The sequence below is a fragment of the Coptis chinensis genome, chromosome 3 (genome assembly GCF_015680905.1).
Source record: "Coptis chinensis isolate HL-2020 chromosome 3, ASM1568090v1, whole genome shotgun sequence".
NCBI classification, from domain to species: domain Eukaryota; kingdom Viridiplantae; phylum Streptophyta; class Magnoliopsida; order Ranunculales; family Ranunculaceae; genus Coptis; species Coptis chinensis.
Genome location: NC_141458.1, coordinates 87,515,999 through 87,535,870, shown reverse-complemented (window position 1 = coordinate 87,535,870; position 19,872 = coordinate 87,515,999). Strand labels below are relative to the sequence as shown.

The 19,872-nt window shown below is 37.1% G+C and overlaps 2 protein-coding genes across 2 annotated transcripts; both read left to right on the top strand.

Annotated features, from left to right (window-relative positions):
* The first annotated feature begins 11,563 nt into the window (after positions 1-11,563).
* On the top strand, positions 11,564-14,209 carry LOC147511398 (S-adenosyl-L-methionine-dependent methyltransferases superfamily protein). Its single transcript, XM_086603114.1, has 4 exons — positions 11,564-11,782; positions 11,880-12,278; positions 13,082-13,354; positions 13,686-14,209. Exons 1-4 carry the CDS (start codon positions 11,621-11,623, stop codon positions 14,022-14,024), a joined length of 1,173 nt encoding a protein of 390 aa, XP_086459240.1. The 5' UTR covers positions 11,564-11,620; the 3' UTR covers positions 14,025-14,209.
* A 3,205-nt stretch (positions 14,210-17,414) lies between these two features.
* On the top strand, positions 17,415-19,416 carry LOC147511397 (uncharacterized). The gene is made up of 4 exons (XM_086598449.1): positions 17,415-17,993; positions 18,151-18,235; positions 18,356-18,952; positions 19,037-19,416. The coding sequence occupies exons 1-4, from the start codon at positions 17,415-17,417 to the stop codon at positions 19,414-19,416; spliced, it is 1,641 nt and encodes a 546-aa protein (XP_086454575.1).
* The last annotated feature ends 456 nt before the right edge of the window (positions 19,417-19,872 follow it).

The following is a 19,872-nucleotide window of genomic DNA, read 5'->3' as shown; positions in this document are numbered from 1 at the left end:
GAATAGTAGCTTGACTGTCGCAGTGAACTGAAATCGGTTGCGGGTGATTTATGCCAAGATCAGTGAGGAGAGATTTGAGCCATTGTAATTCACATGATAGAGTAGCGAGGGCACAGTATTCAGCTTCAGCTGAAGACCGAGATACCGTGGGTTGCTTCTTGGTTTTCCAAGAGAATGGACTATAACCCATCATTGTGAAATAACCTGTAGTGGAACGACAGGTAGTTGGGCAACTCGCCCAATCAGAATCAGTATATCCACTAAGGTGGAGTAAACTTGATGCGGATAAGAGTATGTCTTTGCCAACAGAACCCTTGAGATAACGAAGAATGCGATTGGCAGCATCAAGATGAACGGTATGAGGGGTTTGCATGAATTGACTTAATGTGTTGATGGCATACTGAATGTTTGGTCGTGTCACAGTGAGATAAAGAAGTCGCCCTATTAAGCGATGATGGATGAACAAGAGGTTCTCCATCAGTAGGACGTAACTGGAGTTGTTGTTCCATTGGAAAACTAGTGACTCGTGCTCCAGTCATTCCAGCATCTTTTAAAATATCAAGTGTATATTTTCGTTGGCATAGAAAAATTCCACGTTTTGAGCGAGAAACTTCAATGCCTAGAAAATATAATATTGTAATTTAACAAGATCCTTTATGAAGAATGATTTTTCTAGAAATGATTTGAGATTGGATCATTATTATTTCCAGTGATGATTATGTCGTCAACATAAACAAGAACAAAAAGAGATATATTTCCCTTAATGTATGTGAAGAGACTATAGTCTGCAATGGATTGAGTGAATCCCTTTCTAATGAGTGTCGAGGAGAATTTATAGAACCATTGTCGGGAAGCCTGTTTAAGACCATATAAGGATTTGTTTAGTTTGCAAACGCGGGTCTCCCCCTTACTAGAGAACCCGGGAGGTAATTTCATGTACACTTCTTCATTAAGATCTCCTTGAAGAAATGCGTTGTTGACATCTAGTTGATGAAGAGACCAACCCTTGATGGCTGCAATAGAGAGAAGAAGACGAACTGTCACTAACTTTGTAACAGGTGCAAACGTATCATGATAGTCGATACCCTGAATTTGGGACATCTTTCTCTTCAGACGGTTTTTTGAGTGTGCCATCAACAAAGCCAAGCTTATTTTTTGCTTGCAAGGCCATGCTAATAGCACGAGACCAAGTGCCATAGTTGTCACCGGAGAGGACTGGAGAGACCAAAACAGCCGTTGGATTATCGGAATGATGCATGGAAAAAGGGTCCACAATCGAGTTTGTATTGAGGATTATGAAAGTGGAACTTGGAGGGGAAGGTGAAGCCATTTATTTTTTATTTTTTTGTTAGAAATCTGATACCATATAGAATTGAGAATTGATTTGGTTGGCTTTCTTAAGAAGACCAAGAAGAAAATATTTATTTATAGATCATTTACATGTATTACAAGGAAGTAAATTCAAAATTTGAATATACAACTATACAAGGATATAACCTACAATCAATGAACCTAAAATCAAGGAAATCCTACGTTATTCTCTCCATACAACTATTATATATGTGGAGATAAAATCTATCCTAACTAAGAATCTATAAGTATAGAAACTCTTGATATGTGGGATATGGTATGTTGCATAGATATGCACATACAATATCTTTCTTTAGACTTAATGATCTACATAATCACAAGTTCATGTGCAACACTAATATCGATACATATATGCGGACCTCAAACATAATAGCTAATTTCACTAGTACAAGATCTAAGATGGAAGGAATTAGTCATCTTCTGAACGCGCAATTCACCTTTGAAAGTATTGAGGATATGGAAAGATATTTGGAGCTTTAATTGATTAAAAAGTTTGTATTTTGTGTTTAAACTGATTAGTTTCTATTGTAGTAGTTTGTTCTAGTTGAAATAGGATGGCTATAATAGAATTAGGAAGCTCTGTTTACAGCTGAGAGTGCTCTATGGTTGCTGGAATGTGCATACACGCATGTGTATAAAGAGGTTAAGAGAGCAACTAATCACTTTGCAAAGTTGTCAATCTCTCGCAAAGTTTTCATTCCTCCTTTAAGTAGTGTTTTAACCCCTATCATTAAGGATGACTTATATGTAATTTATTTGAGAACCTAATGTAGGTGTTTGCCTAACCCATCATCTTTTCGAAAAAGAATTAGTAAAAAGCTTTTTTTTTAGGGGTTCTAGGGACATATATTAAGAAAACATGTAAACAAACTCAAAATTGTTAAGACATTTATAAGTTTTAGATTAGGTCAATTTTTTTTTGTAGATATGATTTTCTAACTATTCTAAACATTGTCACAAATAATTAAAAAAATTAAAAATTTCTAAACTTGCCAAATATAGTATTAAAAATGGTGAAAATAAACGGTCCACAATTAGCTAAAATTTTAAATTTGCTGACTACATTGGATGGGGTTACAAGTTTCGGATTTGAATAATTTTTTGTGATAACGTTTATAGCATTGTCACCAAATTTGGCGTTTTTTTTAAAAAAAAAAACTCGTTTAAACCCGAGATATTGGCAAGGCATATTGTTCCAATTTAAAACCCTGGTTTTTCGAAAAAAAAAACGCGTTTTAAACTTAAAAAAAGTTTAAAACCCAAGATTTTGAAAATCTGCCGTTTAAAACTTTATTAAAACTTTTTTGTTTTAATCTAAAAGAAAACGTGATAAGGGGTTTTGAAGTTTACCTTTTTGAAAAGTGGGCATTAGATTGACTTATTGAGACAGTTCTATTTTGTTTTGGACTATTAATAATTGACAATTTTAAAGTTATTAATTTATTTGTAGTACTTGATTATGCCATTATGGTTGGTAATTAGTAATATCTTATTTAGAGTCGTGTTTTGGTACTCAATCTAAAACTTCTAGTATTTGGATGAATAATGATAATTTGGTACTTTCATGTATTTGAATTTTAATTCATTTGTATTATTATTATTTTTATTTTCTGCCTATTCTTTTTTCCACTCTTATAACAATTAACAAATCAAATTCCTTATTTATCATATTCTTTGTCATCGGTTTTTACCGTTTCTTTTACAAATTATACGTACTATACGTTTTAAACCCGTTTTTTATGCTCCACGTTTTTTAACGTTTTTTTTTTTCTGTTTTTTATTCCGAGATGTTCCGTTTAAAACACGAACTAAGTTTTTTTTTCAAGTATACCGTTTTAAACCCGTATCGTACTTGGTGACAGTGGTTTATAGTAGTTGGAAGATCATATGTACAAAAAAAATTAGCCAAATCTAAAACTTAAAAATGCTTTAAAAATCATGAGTTTGTTTACATGTTTTTCTAATAAATGTCCTTAGAATCCCTTCCCATTTTCTTTGGTAGTAGAAAAGCTCTGTTTATAGCTTAAAGAGCAAATTTAATTGTTTTTATATGAAGTCGTCCACACTTCCACAACCAAAGTCAAAGTCTACTACCATATTACTATTAGGAATATACAACTTAATTTTACTTACTCTTTACCAATTACCAAACTATACAAACCTTTTGTCTTGTAAGTGTCTTGTACTTCTTAATTAAATCCGAGCTTAGTGTAGATACACTATGTCCTTAAGACAGATTTTCCCCTCATGGTGCTTGAAGGTTGATGGGAAATTGTCTCCCAAGATAGAATGGATTTCCTTCTATAGAAAGCTAGCACTTCAATTTTATAGAATCAGCGAACACAACATAGTATTTGACTAAAAACTGAGAAAGAAGAGAAAGATCAGAACTCTGTGTGATCTAGTATCTCTTTCTCTCCAAATTCATCCACTATTTATAGGTGAGTGGTGCCTCTTCAAAATAACGTACACAGAGACTCTTGGAAAAAAGTAAGCAACTCTTTGAAAAGTCACATATTTCGAAAAGACACACCATTTCGGCATAAAGCTAGCACTATTTCGAACCAGTGCATCCTTTTGAAAAGGTTTTTCTCACTTTATGTACTGTTTCAAGAGAAACCCATTTCATCTCAAGTAGGGTAACTTTGGAGACAAATTACTCATTCATATCTCAATGCATTTGTGCAAAGCAAATCCATTTTTCTAACAATCCCCCACATGAATGAAAATTTGGCTTTTTCTATCATAAAAATCGGATTTCTATTCTTTTACAAATGAAAAGACACCGCATCAGGTCAAGTAGCATGAGAAGCCTTGAACTTGCCTTAGTGAAAGACGATCGAATTTAATTGGATGATCAGTAAACTTCAATTAATTTCCTTGAACTGTCAGCCGTTTGTATAAACCTAGATAATCATTTGCACGTAGTACCTTCTCGAATACTGTTGGTTCTCACGTTTGTGTTCATTTTGGCCTTGAACAGTTCTTGGTTTCAGAGAGTGCTTTTGAGACATTTTCCTTAAAATTCTCACAGAAGTGGCCCCACTTCACACTCACATAGGTGAATTCTATAAAGAGTATCTTGCAATACTCCACTTGGATAACACAACTTTCCAAGATATAGTAAATAATTAAAAGCTTGACTTATCTTGGTTCTCGCGACATATATACACTGTCTATATAGGAATGGGTTAGAGTATAATATTACTTTCTAGTATTAACTAAGTCACAAACATAATTCAATTGGCCTATTGAACCTAGATCTTGGGATCTCTAGTCAACTAGGTTGGTTTTTCCATTATGAGGACTCTTGGTTGATTATCTCAAAGGCTTTAAGCCATTTCCCCTTGATAATCTTTCCACTTGCTCTCTTGTTAAACCTTTTGTAAGCGGATCCGCAATGTTATATTTTGAACTTACATAGTTGATTGAGATAACTCCATTTGAGAACAATTGTCTAACGGTGTTATATCTACGACGTATGTGTCGAGACTTCCCGTTATACATGCTACTCTGTGCTCTACCAATAGCAGATTGGCTATCATAGTGTATACACATTGCTGGCATAGGTTTAGCCCAGTTTGGAATATCCTCTAAGAAATTTTGTAGCCACTCTGCTTCTTTTCCAACCTTGTCCAATGCAATGAATTCTGATTCCATAGTGGACCTCGCTATTCATGTTTGTTTTCAGGATTTCCAAGAAACAGCTGCACCTCCAAGTGTAAAGACATATCCACTTGTGGAGTTTGAGTTTTTAGTGTCAGATATCCAATTAGCATCGCAGTACCCTTATGGAATGACTGGATATCTTGTATAGTGCATACCAAAATTCTGAGTATACTTTAAGTATCCCAGAACTCTCAGTATGGCAATCCAATGATCTCTGCCAGGATTATTCGTATATCGACTTAGCTTGCTCACAGAGTATGCTATGTCAGGCCTTGTACATTTCATGACATACATTAAATTGCCAAGTATACGAGAGTATTCTAGTTGAGATATGCTATCTCCAGTATTTTTGGCTAAATGAAGATTTACGTCAACTGGTGACTTTTTTGGTGTGATGTTATATTTCTTAAACTTTTCAAGAATCGTCTCAATGTAATGAGATTGTGATAGAACAAGTCCATCCTCCGTTCTAGAGATCTTAATTCCTAGGATAATATCAGCGACACCTAAATATTTCATGTCAAACTTACTAGACAACATTTGTTTGGTAGATTTTATGACATCTATATTACTACCCAAAATTAGCATATCGTCTACATAGAGACAAACAATGACACATCCCTTTTGAGTGCTTTTGGCATAGACACACTTGTCACACTCGTTTATTTTGAAACCGTTTGACAACATTGCATTGTCAAATTTCTCATGCCATTGCTTAGGTGCTTGCTTTAATCTATATAAGGATTTAACAAGCTTGCAAACTTTTCTTTTTTGTCCAGGAGCAATAAACCCTTTGGGTTGTTCCATGTACATCTAACTCACCATTCAAGAATGCCGTCTTTACATCCATTTGATGTATCTCAAATCCATGTATTGATGCTATTGCTATTAACATCCTTATAGAAGTTATTCTTGTAACTGGAGAGTAAGTGTCAAAATAATCCAATCTTTCCTTTTGTCTAAAGCCTTTGCTACAAGTCTAGCTTTATACTTGTCGATTGATCCATCAGTCTTAAAGTTCTTTGTGAATATCCACCTATATCCCAAAGTCTTGGAACTTGGTGGTAAATCCACCAATTCCCATATATGATTTTGCATTATGGATTCAATCTCGCTATTTATTGCTTCTTTCCAATAAATAGCTTATGGAGATGACATTGCCTCCTTGAACGTTTGAGGATTATTTTCCAACAAGTATGTTAGAAAATCAGGTCCAAAAGACGTTGACGTCCTTGACCTTTTGCTACGTCTAGGTTCCTCCTCAATTTCGCTTTGTGTAGGATGGTTACTAGTTGTAGCGTCTAAAGTTCTCTTTGTTGAACTTGGCTCTATACACATGTTATACGGAAATGTATTTTCAAAGAATGAAGCATTCCTTGACTAAATAATCATATTAACATGTATATTTTGAATCTCTGATTTATGAACGAGAAAACGATATGCACTACTATTATTTGCATATCCAATGAATACACAATCAATAGCCTTGGGTCATCTTCGCCTTCTTAGGTTTAGGGACTTCCACTTTAGCAAGACACCCCCACACTTTGAAGAATTTGTAGGAAGTCTAATGACTTTCGACAAATCGTATGGTGTTTTAAACATCTTCTTGTTAGGAATCTTGTTGAGAATGTAATTGGCAGAAAACAAAGCTTCCCCCCACAAATTCTGGGGTAAACTAGAACTTAACAACATAACATTTATCATCTCTTTTAGAGTTCGGTTTTTGTGTTCCACAATACCATTTGATTGAGGTGAATAAGGAGCCGTAGTTTGATGAATGATTCCATGTTCAGAACAGAAACCTTCAAAAGGTGATTCATATTCACCTTCTCTATCACTCCTTATAGCCTTAATCTTTTTGCTTAGTTGATTTTCAATTTCATTTTTATAATGTTTGAACACTTCAATTGCTTCATCTTTACTTCTCAACAAGTAAACATAACTATATCTAGTGTTATCGTCAATAAAAATAATGAAATACTTTTTACCACATTTAGTTTGCATATACTTAAGATCACATATATCTGTGTGTATTAAGTCTAGAGGTTCAATACTTTTTTCAATAGAATGAAAGGATGATCTGGTCAACTTGGATGCTACATAAGTTTCACATTTATGGTGTGAGTCTATTTTTATCTTTGGTATATAGTCCAAATTAATTAATCTATGCAAAGTATCATAATTAATATGTCCTAATCTACCATGCCATACATGTGAAGACTCAATCAAGTAAACAGAAGATTCAACTTTATTGGCGCTCTTTAATAGTAAAACAAGACATCCTAAAGAGCCCATCCTGAAGATAGCCATTTTCCACGAATACATCATTCTTAGTTAGTACAAATTTATCAGAAACAAAGACTAACTTAAAGCCATTCTTGCTCAGCAGCGACCTAGAAACCAAGTTATTGCGAATGTCAGGCACATAGAGCACCTCATTCAGAGTTAGTTCCTTCGCAGAAGTCAACCTCATCACCACCTTTCCTTTGCCTTCAACCTTGGACGTAGAAGAGTTTCCCATAAAGAGTTGTTATTCCTTTTTCACAACATGATAAGTGGTGAACATCAACTTGTTGGAGCATATGTGGCGAGTAGCACCAGTATCCACCCACCATTCCCTTTCATTTCTAATCATGAGACATTCAGAAACCACAGCAGATAGGTTCATGTCATTAATATTATCAGAAAGCATGTCCATTGTCACATTTGTTTCAGTTTTTGCTTCTTATACTTCTTTGGCTTGTGACATTCACTTGCCTTATGTCCAGCGCGCCTTCCCACAGTTGTAGCACTTGCCCTTGAACTTAGTAGGCATACTACTCTCTTCACTTTGAGCTTTGTCTTGGTGCTTCCTCTTTCCCTTAGCACTTGATCCTTCCACAACATTGGCTTTTGCCACCATGGGATCCTTGCCTTTCTTCTCAGATAGGCGGTTATCTTCCTTTATTTTTAGACGGACAATCAGTTCTTCAAGATTGATATCTTTGCGTTTATGCTTAAGATAGTTCTTAAAATCCTTCCAAGATGATGGTAATTTCTCAATCATAGCAGGCACTTTGAAAGATTCTCATAGGGTCATTCCTTCAGTAATGACATCATGGAGGATTACATGAAGTTCTTGGACTTGGCTTATGACGGTCTTACTATCCGGTCATTTTGAAATCAGGAAATCTGCCAATTATGAATTTCTTCATGCTAGCATTTTCACTCTTGTATTTCTTGTCCAACGAATCCCAAAGTTCCTTAGCAGTCTTGAACACACTATACACATTGTATAATGAGTCAGCCAACCCACTAAGAACATAATTTCTACACAAGAAATTAGCATGAAACCAAGCATCCTTGGCCAAAACCTTCTCCTTGTCGGTTTCATCAGGGCTTACATCAGGAGCCTTATCCCATAGAAACATTGCCAAGTTAAAGGTGGTTAGATAGAAGAGCATCTTCTGTTGCCAGCGCTTGAAATTAGTTCCATTAAACTTTTCAGGCTTCTCCCCCATGTGGAAATGTGAATGGGAAACAATAGTAGGAACGAAGAATGTTAGGAGTAACCGGTGGTGTTGTTGCCATTACGAAATACAACTACACTTTGTTATTCCCTTTAAACCAAAAAAAAAAGAAAATGTAAAACAAATTCTGTTCGGTAAAGAAGAAGAAGAAAAAGAAATATGTCTTAAGTTGTTAGGAATATACAACTTAATTGTACTTACTTTTTACCAATTACCAAACTATACAAATATTTTGTCTTGTAAGTGTCTTGTACTTCTTAATTAAATCCGAGCCTAGTCTATATACACTATGTACTTAAGACAGATTTTCCCCCTCACGGTGCTTGAAGGTTGATGGGAAACTATCTCCCAAGATAAAATGGATTTTCTTCTATAGAAAGCTAGCACTTCAATTCTATAGAATCAACAAACACAATATAATATTTGACTAAGAACAGAGAGGAGAAGAGAAAGATCAGAACTCTGTGTGATCTGGTATCTTTTTCTCTCCAAATTCATCCACTATTTATAGGTGAGTGATGCTTTTTCGAAACAACACAGTGACTCTTGGAAAAAAGTAAGCAACTCTTTGAAAAATCACATGTTTCGAAAAGACACACAATTTCGGCATAAAACACTGTTTCGAACCAGTGCCTATTTCGAAAGGTCACACCTTTTCAGCATAATGCACTGTTTCGAACTAGTACATCACTTTGAAAATGTTTTTCTCATTTTACGAACTATTTCAAGAGAAACCCATTTCATCTCAAGTAGGGTAACTTGGGAGACAAATTACTCATTCATATCACAATGCATTTGTGCAAAGCAAATCCATTTTTCTAACAATTACCAATGTATAGACATGACGAAATCTTACCCCTCAAATGATACAATTATGCTAGGAGATGTGGCTTGTGTTAGCTAGTTTTTGTTTGGTATTGTTGTGCCCAGAGTTTCCATGATGCGCTTACTATGAACTGTGTATAGTTTGAGCTAAAAAAAAAAAAAACTAAATCATGCATGGTACAATTTTTAAAAATTGGAAGCTTACTTCCTTGTGACGAGATATCTAGTGAGGTTATTGGGGTTCATTGACTTCCTAATTTGTTTGGGGGGTTGGTGGTGATGATTACAACATCTACAAGGTCAAATATTAGTGCCAACCCACTTGATATTGTGAAGCTTGAAACCCTTAGTTAACCACAGTTGACATGACAACGTCCATTGAGAAATGACCAATGCCAAACCGGCCTTATGAGCTTTAATTTGCACGCTTAATCAAGTATTATACTGCTTACTTTCCCGATAATTCGGCATTACCTTTTGAATCTGTGCCTTTTATTTACACCTTTTCTATCCTTTTTTGAAATATTTAGGAGTTAGGCAAACCCAGCCTGCCATTACTTAAATTCTTAATTACATGACACCACTAGCATCCTCCATTACAACTATATCTACTAAATCTTTCGTCTAGAGGAGGCATGCTATACCTGATTCAATGGTTACACTGCAATCTAGTGAAGTGGAATGCCATGGTTGAAATAAACTCACTCCTCTAAAGTGTTTGTGCTTTGGAAGTGTTGGTTTTAGTGAGTGAATCTTCGCTCACCAACTAGCCAATACTCTACAGTAAATGTGCTTAAGGACACTTTACCCTTGCGCAAGGAGGGACAGAAACATCCCCTTCTGACACGTGGCTAGACCTACGGAATTAGGCAACTATTATAGTTCCTATTATACTGGAAGTAGTGGGAAAGGTTCTTTCGACCAGATTACAAAACTTTGATTGTTTGTTAAGTGTGCAAATCTTCTGTCTTCCACTTTGAATTGTCTTCGTTGGCTGGATAAAAGTTTGGTCACACTTCAATTATATGGCCCAGTAAAGTGAAATAAAAATATTTGTCTGATTGAAAACTTTAATTTCCGCATGTCCACCGAATTTTACACCATCTGTGGAAAGCTAGAAGGATGAAGGCGCAGCTTTCACTTGTAGTGGTGGAGAAACAGCCTTAGTGCGAGCAATATTTTAACTAGCAGGGTAGGCTGCCTTCACCCAAGTGATAGACTCCTGTCCACTCTAGCACCAACCTTTGAAAAACGTGTTGGTATGTATCACGAGGCCATTTCAAGTAATTTTCCGTTTTTGGCCTATGGTCTTAATCATTAACTGACACACATCAATCAGTCTATTCAGAGTTTATTAGCAATTTAGGGTACAAAGCCACAGTACAAAATATCGCCATATATGACAATATTTACTGAAAATTCAACAAAAAATACATAAATATCAAGATATGTTTAAAAATATATATAAAACTATAAATATCAGTGATATTTTAACAATATTTTTGATATTTTTGATATATTTTGTGATATTTTGTTTAGGTAATAATTTTATTTAAAATAAATATAAATAATATATTAAGAAATATCTACGATATTTATTGATATTTTATATATATCTACTATATTTTGCATATAAAACAATGTAAAATATTCCTAAAAGAGAGAATATATCCATGATACATATCAAAAAATTGATTATTGATAAATAAATACCCAATGGCAGAGCCAAAAAATTTCTCCAAGAGGGGCCTAGCGCAAAGTGACTAGTGACGGCAAGTAGACAAATTAATAGAAAATCAACAGTAACAAATATGTTGTAGTTTATATTAGTAGAATTTCTTACGGTTTTAAGTCATGTAATTTTGAGTGAATAAATAGAATGGTCAATGGAGATGTTCATGATCTTGCTCACAGGGAGTTGAAGAAATTTATTGTATTTTGAGTAGATAACTAAAAGATGTGATTTATAGAAAATAAAATAAAAATAATAATCAACTTATTAGAAAATTATTAGAAATTTAACAAAAATATGTATAAATTGTTTGAAAAAAATATGTATAGATGGGCCTGATTGTCGTATGTGGGCCGACTAATTTTTTTCTTGTCACAAGTTGGGGGCTACTTGGCCTCTACATGACTTAAATACCTATATTCCGATATTTTATACTATGTACAAAGCTAACAGATTAAACTAGTTTGAAAGCTCTTGATTTTAGGAACTGTAAACATATAAATTAAGGTTCATGGTCTCATGCATGACACAAACAAACCAAGTCGAGAAATCCCAAAGCTTAATTCAACTTCCTGTCCAAATAAACAACCAGCTTAACATGGATGTAGAGAGAGTCTTCCACATGAAAGAGGGTGTTGGAGAAAAAAGCTACGCCAAAAACTCAATGCTCCAGGTCTCTATCTATGTCCCTCCAAATCTATTTCAAGTGTTTCTATCATAGAATTCCACTCATGTACTTGGTTCGTTTTTCTTAACTTTTTATTTTTCAGAAAAAGGCCTTTGATATGGTGAAGCACATAACAGTCGAAACCGTTTTAGACCTATATCTAACAATTAGTCCACAGAGCATGTCCATAGCGGATTTTGGGTGCTCATCTGGGCCGAATACATTATCAGTGATAAAAGAGATCATCAATGCTGTCAGGGGAACTAGTCGCAGAGCTAAGTCTCCTGGGCCAGAGTTTCGAGTATTCCTAAATGATCTTCCGAGCAATGACTTTAATTCCATCTTCATGGCCTTACCAGATTTATACCAGGAACTGCGGAAAGGAAGAAGTGATAACTTAGTCTTCATATCTGCAGTGCCTGGGTCCTTCTATGGAAGGCTATTTCCTAGCAATACCTTGCATTTTATTCATTCTTCCTACAGTTTGCATTGGCTATCCAAGGTAAAGTTATTCCTTAATTTTGTGTATATACATCGGACTATCTTCAAAGTACAGTAATGTATGCTATAATTAATGTCCAATTTCTTCTAAATATTTGGAGTGAACACTTCTTATTTTCTTAATATAATTATTAGAAATTGGAGTTTTTTTTGTTTCCCCTGTTAACGACTTCCAATTAACCTTTACTTCTAACTCCCTCTCAAATTGCAAGAAAGGTTAAAAAGAGAGATTTTGCTACTTCTCAGTTTCCACCTGTAATATCTTGTATTTGAGTTCACCTTACATTTATTATTTTGCTCCTCCGTTGTCGAATAATAATGCAATAATTGGTGCTGAAAACCAACAGCTCAAAGTCATAGAAAAAGTTGATTTGATATTTTGATATGTAGGGAAGAAATTTGTTCCCAAACCAGACAACCAAAAGTCGTAAAGATGATTTAATACGAAGAGGTCCATTATTTGTCAAAGACAGTGGAAAGGAAAAGTGTACCACTGGACTTGGTGGGACAGAAAAAGTACGCCCAAGCCCAAGTGACATTCAAATTTCGGAGCACAAAGTCGCAATAATTTTATCATTGGATTCACTGGTTGATTTGATTGTATAATTACTAATCAGGGGTTATATTGTAGTATCGGCTAATTTATTGTGTGCACCAATTTTTGTTCGAGCTAGACCGCCCAACGATCTAAAGAAAATAGTTAAACATCTTAGTGATATTGGTATCAACAAATCGATATACATGCACGTTATATTGAACTCGATGATGAAATGATCTAAAAGATATACTGGGATTGCTTTATAGGTTCCACCAATGCTTTATGATGAAGAAGGAAAATCCATAAACCAAGGGAAGGTGTATATATCTGAAGAGAGCTGTCCCTTGGTGTCCCAGGCTTATTTGTATCAGTTCAGTGATGACTTCTCAGTGTTCCTGAAATCAAGATCAGAAGAGCTGGCTTCTGGAGGACGGATGGTCCTAACTTTTTTGGGAAGGAGAAATCAAACTCACGCTGATAGAGGAAACTCCTTTTTCTGGGAATTGCTTTCTCGGTCACTGGAGATAATGGTTTCACAGGTATGCACTTAAAACATTTGATGTTCAGATACTAAATTAGCAGTTATCGAAGAAACTCAGTCCAAAAAAAAAACGCAACAACGGAAGATTAGGCAAATGTCCTCCCTGCCTACTTTACTCAAGTATAGGACGGAGAAACTTATATTTTATAATGTACACCTCTGTAGTGACCAAACAGGAACACGCTACATGTTCAAGTCACAAGTTTCGGACAGCTCTGGATCTTTAGTGCAACATGAATGTTGCGCTGGAATCAGAGCCGATCCCAACCAAAGTTCATAAGTAAGGGTTCAAATTTTATTTCTTCCTCAATTATGTGCTACTTTTGTAGGGAGAGATTGAGAAGGATAAGCTAGACTCATATGATGTTCATTTCTATGCTCCATCCAAAGATGAGATTGAAGATGAAGTGCGAAAAGAGGGATCGTTCAAAATTGATTGCTTGGAGATGTTCGAGATTGAAAGGGATGAATCAGAGGATTTGAGAAGTTATGGAAGGACAGTTACGACGACAGTTAGAGCAATCCAGGAGTCCATGATCAGTCATCACTTTGGAGAAGGAATTACTGATAGGTTATTTGAGATCTATGGAAATTTGATCGACGAGGAAATAGCTACAGAAGATATTAGGCCAGTCACTTTTATTACTGTTTTAAGAAAATCAATCTGAATGAATTATGTATATATAGGTGATAGCAATCATTGGTATCCCTCCACTAAGTCTAGGACTTTCTGTGATAGTGGAGAAGGATAGAATTGGGTACATGTATGAGAGATTTCATTCTAATGCATGTTAGGGTCAGCCATAACCATTAAATGATTCCAAAAAAAAAAAAAAAAAAATCATTAGCATCATATGTTCATAATTGTATTGTGTTTGTAGGATTTTAGTTTGTTTGGTTGAGACTTGAGAAGCCTTCTGTACATTTATCATATCAAGAATCACAGAACTTATGTTTCTTACAACCAGCAGCACCTAAAACGAATAACTAAATAAAGCAATATAGCTCTCAAGTAGCATGGACATGGAAACAGAACATCAACAGTGGGGAAGACCTTGGAGAGTGTTTGCAAAGAATGAAATGAAAGCATCCATTTCCGTCTTGTTCCGAACCAAACCAACCTGGACAGCACCTACATCATTCAGACACTCACTAAGGGCCGGGAGATAGCTCCTGTAGAATCAATTGAACTAACTTCTGCTTTGGTTGGATTTCCCCACCCAAAATTTGTCTGATATATACCCATATATCTTTGTTGAACCAGCAACATAATTAATTCTATCTAGTGATAACGATACGTTGTAGGAGAATATCTTTTCCATGCTCTTATATATATATTTCATCTGCGCTGATTTTTACGATCATGTTCCCAATAAGTTCTGCTGCAATGCCTATCCCATCTACTCCAATTAAATCACTTCTTTTAGACACTACTGATACACCGTTTATACAGTTACCAAAATATGTTTCGAGTAAAGGAGGGTCTAATCTTGATCTACAATCCATTGGGAAAAGAAAGTATTCAGTTTCATCCCTACTTGAATTCCCAACATCTTCACCCCATCTTGCTTTTACCATGCATGCAAACCCAAACATAAGCACATGTTAAAACAAAAGTAGATAAATGCAGAGATGATGCACTGAGGCGCGTCAAGACCCACTGTTTCAATCTCTTAACGTCGGAAGAACCTAACACGACTGTGGATCGAACCTGGTCAACTGAAACAACGTGGTTTTTCAGAATGTGGAAGGTGTTATTAGAAGTCGTTCTTCAAGTCATAGTGGAGAGCGTGACCTGCGCTCTGCCAAAGCATGATGGAGCACGACCTGCGCCTATGTGTTGACCAGAGAACAGTAGATACAGCGCGACCTACGCTCATCCAAGGCTTAACCCGAGCACACCCCGCACCTCGCGTATTATTTAGAAATCCACACCGACTTTTTAGTTTAGTTCCTATTTTAGATTCTTGTAAATCTCTATATAAACATCTTGTAATCTTCTTAGAAATTAATCAAGTAAATATTCTCTCAAATCAATCTCTCTCTCTCTCTAATTAATTATGTTATCAGCCTAATATTGATCCAAACCCTAATCCTAAATTCTATCAGCTTCCGCCTCCTCTCAATTCTCAATGGCCGACGCCTCCACTCCCAATAATGACTCTCCTCCAGATTCTAATTATCCTTTCTATGTGTGTGTGCATATTTTAGCAAATAGATATGTAACACGTGGTAGCATCTTCGTAAGGCTCGGATATGGTCTTGGTGTGGGTAGAAAGTACCAGAACACACTTCAAGTCCAAATCCTCTTACTTCCTAGGTTCGGAAGTGAGACAAGAAGAAGAGGTTCGTGGACTTTGGAACTAGTTAGAGTTGTAGGTTCGTATAACCAACTCCTAACTATGAACTCTAAATCCGAAACTCAACTACTAGGTTCGGAAAAGGTTCGTAGGCTTTGGAACTAGTTGGAGTTGTAGGTTCAGTATAACCAACTCCTAACTATGAACTCCAAACCGAGCTCAACTACTAGGCTCGAGCTCTAACTACGACTCGAACCTAAACATGTTTTTTCTGTTGTTTAAGTCAATAAATGAGACCTATTTGACTTGGGAAACATGGGGCTTCTAGAAGAGTCAAGATGAGACTTAACAAGAGACGGTCTCCTAGTTAAACACTAATTGGGAAACCTTATCTATTCATCAAGGTGATACTTAACAAGAGACGGTTTCCTAGTTAAACACTAATTGGGAAATCTCATCTATTCTTATAAATAGAATAGTTGAACTACGCTTTGAGTTTGATTCCTATACACAGGATACGTAGGCAGCCATTAAAGAACGTGGTTCAACTCATCATCTTCTAAATCTCTTCTTCTTATTGATTCAATACTTCTAGTTGTTCTTTGATCATCAACAAAATATTTGTGTTTCTTGTTTAGGAAAAATCATCACACAATTGGCGCCGTCTGTGGGAAACTATACAGAATTGATTTGATTTCTTGGTCGAAATTTTTTCAGTTCTAGGTTCTCCTACCCACCAATTTTTTTTGGGTTGGTTGTTCTTTAAAAAAATATATATATTTTCTTCACTTTGATTCAAAATCATGGTTACTACAAGAGCCAATGCGAATCAAAGTAACGAGGGGAATAACGAGATCAATAACCCACATGTTACTTCTCAAAACAACAATCGAGCGTAGAGGAGATCGTCGTTTTGGACAGGGTCGTGAAGAAAATGAGCCTAACAACGATACTCCCTAATCTGCCATAACCAACCAAGCCATCATGGATGCTGTGATGGCCGAACGTGGTCGACAAGAGGCTTGTTTGCGTTTCTTACAAGACTACTACCGCACGCAGGAGGGTCGTTCACCTCCAAGAGTATTGCCTACTGATGGAAACGCGAGGGGGCAGTTCCGTCCACCGAGTCTCGACCCTGGTGAGGGTTACGTCCCTACACCTTATATACCTTACTTCGCTGGGTATCATAGCGACCAACCAGATTCGGATTATAATCCAGAATTGGATCCCACCCAACACTCGAGCTCACACGGAACTGACTTCTCTTGGTATTCAAGTTCTCAAGGTACGAGGGATGGACGTCCGAATGTGTTTGCCCGGAATCCACAACTATTAAGGTCAACCTCGGCACGAAGAAGACTTTCAGTTTCAAGGGAACCTTCATTGCCTCGGAATCCCTCAGTTCCCCGATCCAGTTTTGCAAACTCCTCCACTCGATCTCGAGAACCGGAACCACGTTATCATCAAGATGAGAACTATGAGAGTCTAGGTTTGAGGTACAACAATGAGAGAACTCAAATTCATGAACCGACTACTCTTGCACAACTCAAGGCGCAAATACTAGAGGAACTACGAGATTCGAAACCAACCAAGATGGATGAGTCAGTTGTTCGGTCAGCAATCGAGGGTGACATTGGAACTCCTTTTTCATGACATGTTATGAGTGGATACATCCCCCATGATTATAAACCACCGAAGTTCTCTAAATTTAATGGCAAAGGAGATCCAGTCTCTCATGTGCTCGGTTATCGTCAAGCAATGGTGGGTCTTTCTACGAAAGATCATTATTTGTGTCGGTATTTTGTTTCAAGTTTGACAGACTCAGCACTCATCTGGTACACGAAGCTACCCAGGGGCAGCATTCACGAATTTAAGGTACTATCCATCAATTTCATTGCGAAATTCAGTTGCAACCGACCCTACATTAAAACCGCTGATGCACTGTTTGATATGAAAATCCGAAAGGACGAGCGTATCAAGGATTTCACCAAAAGATTTAACGAGGTTCAATTGCATGTTGACAACGTTGATGAGACCCTCGCCATTGTGGCCTTTAGAAAAGGATTAGATCCCGCTTCTGGTCTATACACGTCTTTGAAGAAAAAGAAGCCTACGAACATGACAGAGTTGCAGGCTCGGATTGATAAGTATGCGGAACTGGAAGAAGACCTATTGGACAGGGACTCTTCTCATAAAAGAGTGATAACCAGTGTCACCTCCGCTCCTGTTGGTAGGAGTTCTGATAGTCATTATGATGATAGGAAGTCCGAGGAACCACAGTCGGAGCACAAGTCAGTCGACAGGAATTCCTATCAAGATAAGTCCAAGAGGCAAAAGGTTAGTGACACGTCAGGAAGTGAGCAACTACCCCCGCTGGATAGGGACTTTACCACTTTAACTCATCCTTACGAGGACATCTTCGATGCTATCAAGAACGAAACCCGGTGCTATTGGAGCTAGGAATACAAACGTATACTGTAAGTTCCATAAACAGGCCGGTCATGGAACTAAGAATTGTAGGTCTCTTAAACATGGAATTCAGGATCTCGTAGACCGAGGGTTACTAGATGAATATAAGGGTACTCCGATTCAGAATACTACCGCAATTCCTGACACCAATGTACACAATGCAGAGACATGAACGGATAAGGTAGTGATTCACACGATTGCTGGGGGCAATTCTAAACACCCATTTGAAGAGTTGAGTAGAGGGCAAAGGTACCAGGAAAGACAGGCAAAGCATTTGCGAAGCATTAACAATGTCACTTCCAAACCGACCAAGGAATCTAACTCTGCGGTTGTTTTCACTGATGACGATGCAAAAGGGGTTTTCTTTCCACACTCGGATGTGTTGGTTCTGTCCTTAGAAGTTGCTGGGTGTGATATGCATAGGATCCTCATCGACCCTGGGAGTTCTGCAGATATACTTTACTATCATGCTTTCAAACAAATGCCGATTCTAGAAACGGAACTTTGTCCCGTGAAATCTTCTTTGTATGGATTTAATGGTGACATGGCCGATGCAGTAGGAGAGATTGAATTGACAGTCAAAGCTGCTGACGTCGCTCTAAATGTCAACTTCACGATTGTCAGGGGAGTTACGCAATATAATGCTATTCTTGGTAGGAGTTGGCTTCATCGCTTGAAAGCGGTTCCAAGTACTTATCACCAAACCTTGAAGTTCCCTCACCAAGGCAATATCGTGGTGATCAAAGGAGATCAACAAGCTTCCAAGCGATGCTATGCAGCTCTTCTAAAAAATGGTTCAGGAACTGCTCCAATAACACTGGGGGCAGGTTCGGTACCTGCCAAATAGCAATTACAGAACGAGTCTCCCTCTCAAGACATAGTGTTGGCACCTTTGGATATAATTCCATTAGATTCTATAGGGCCGGATGAGAGGAGGACTCCCCCAACATTAGAACCGGTTGACGAAGTTGACATAGGAGATGGTTCCGAACCTCGACGAGTCTCAATTGGCACCATGTTGGACCCGAAGACTAGAGAAGAGTTGATAAATTTCTTACAAGAATTCCGAGATGTATTTGATTGGAGTTATGAGGATATGCCTGGAATTGATCCCTCCATCGCCTGCCATAAGCTCAATTTGGATCCGAACGTCGTGCCAGTTAAGCAGAAACTCAGAAAGATGGGTCCCGAACGTACTGAGGCTATCGACAAAGAGGTGGATAAATTGCTTAAGGCTAAGTACATACGAAAGATCACATACCCTACTTGGCATGGATCTCTAACGTTGTAGCTGTCAAGAAAAAGAATGGGAACTAGCGAACGTGTGTCGATTATACGGATGTGAACAAGCACTGTAAGAAGGATTGTTTTCCTCTTCCTCGTATTGACACATTGGTCGATGCCACTGCAGGACATGAGATCTTCTCTTTCTGTGACGGCTTTTCGGGTTACAACCAGATACTCATGTACCCTCCTGATCAATAGCATACTACTTACTTTCATCGCGCACGGGGAACATATTGTTATCGGGTTATGCCTTTTGGTTTAAAAAATACAGGGGCAACGTACCAACGCTTGGTCACAACGATGTTCAAAGATCATATCGGTGATTTTGTCGAAGTCTATGTTGACGACCTCCTGATCAAAAGTAAATAGAAGTCTGATCATCTTGTACACCTTCGTGCGTCTTTCCAGATCCTGAGGAAGTATCGGATGAAACTTAACCCAGCTAAATGTACCTTCGGTG

Excerpts from the sequence above, each read along its gene's own strand:
- LOC147511397 (XM_086598449.1), top strand. The coding sequence starts at position 17,415 with ATGGTGGGTCTTTCTACGAAAGATCATTATTTGTGTCGGTATTTTGTT. Across the intron at positions 18,236-18,355 it reads GTTACTAGATGAATATAAGG|AGTTGAGTAGAGGGCAAAGG; the intron begins GTACTCCGATTC and ends ACCCATTTGAAG. Across the intron at positions 18,953-19,036 it reads TCCAATAACACTGGGGGCAG|ATTCTATAGGGCCGGATGAG; the intron begins GTTCGGTACCTG and ends TAATTCCATTAG.
- LOC147511398 (XM_086603114.1), top strand. The coding sequence starts at position 11,621 with ATGGTCTCATGCATGACACAAACAAACCAAGTCGAGAAATCCCAAAGC. Across the intron at positions 11,783-11,879 it reads CCAAAAACTCAATGCTCCAG|AAAAAGGCCTTTGATATGGT; the intron begins GTCTCTATCTAT and ends TTTATTTTTCAG. Across the intron at positions 13,355-13,685 it reads TGGAGATAATGGTTTCACAG|GGAGAGATTGAGAAGGATAA; the intron begins GTATGCACTTAA and ends CTACTTTTGTAG.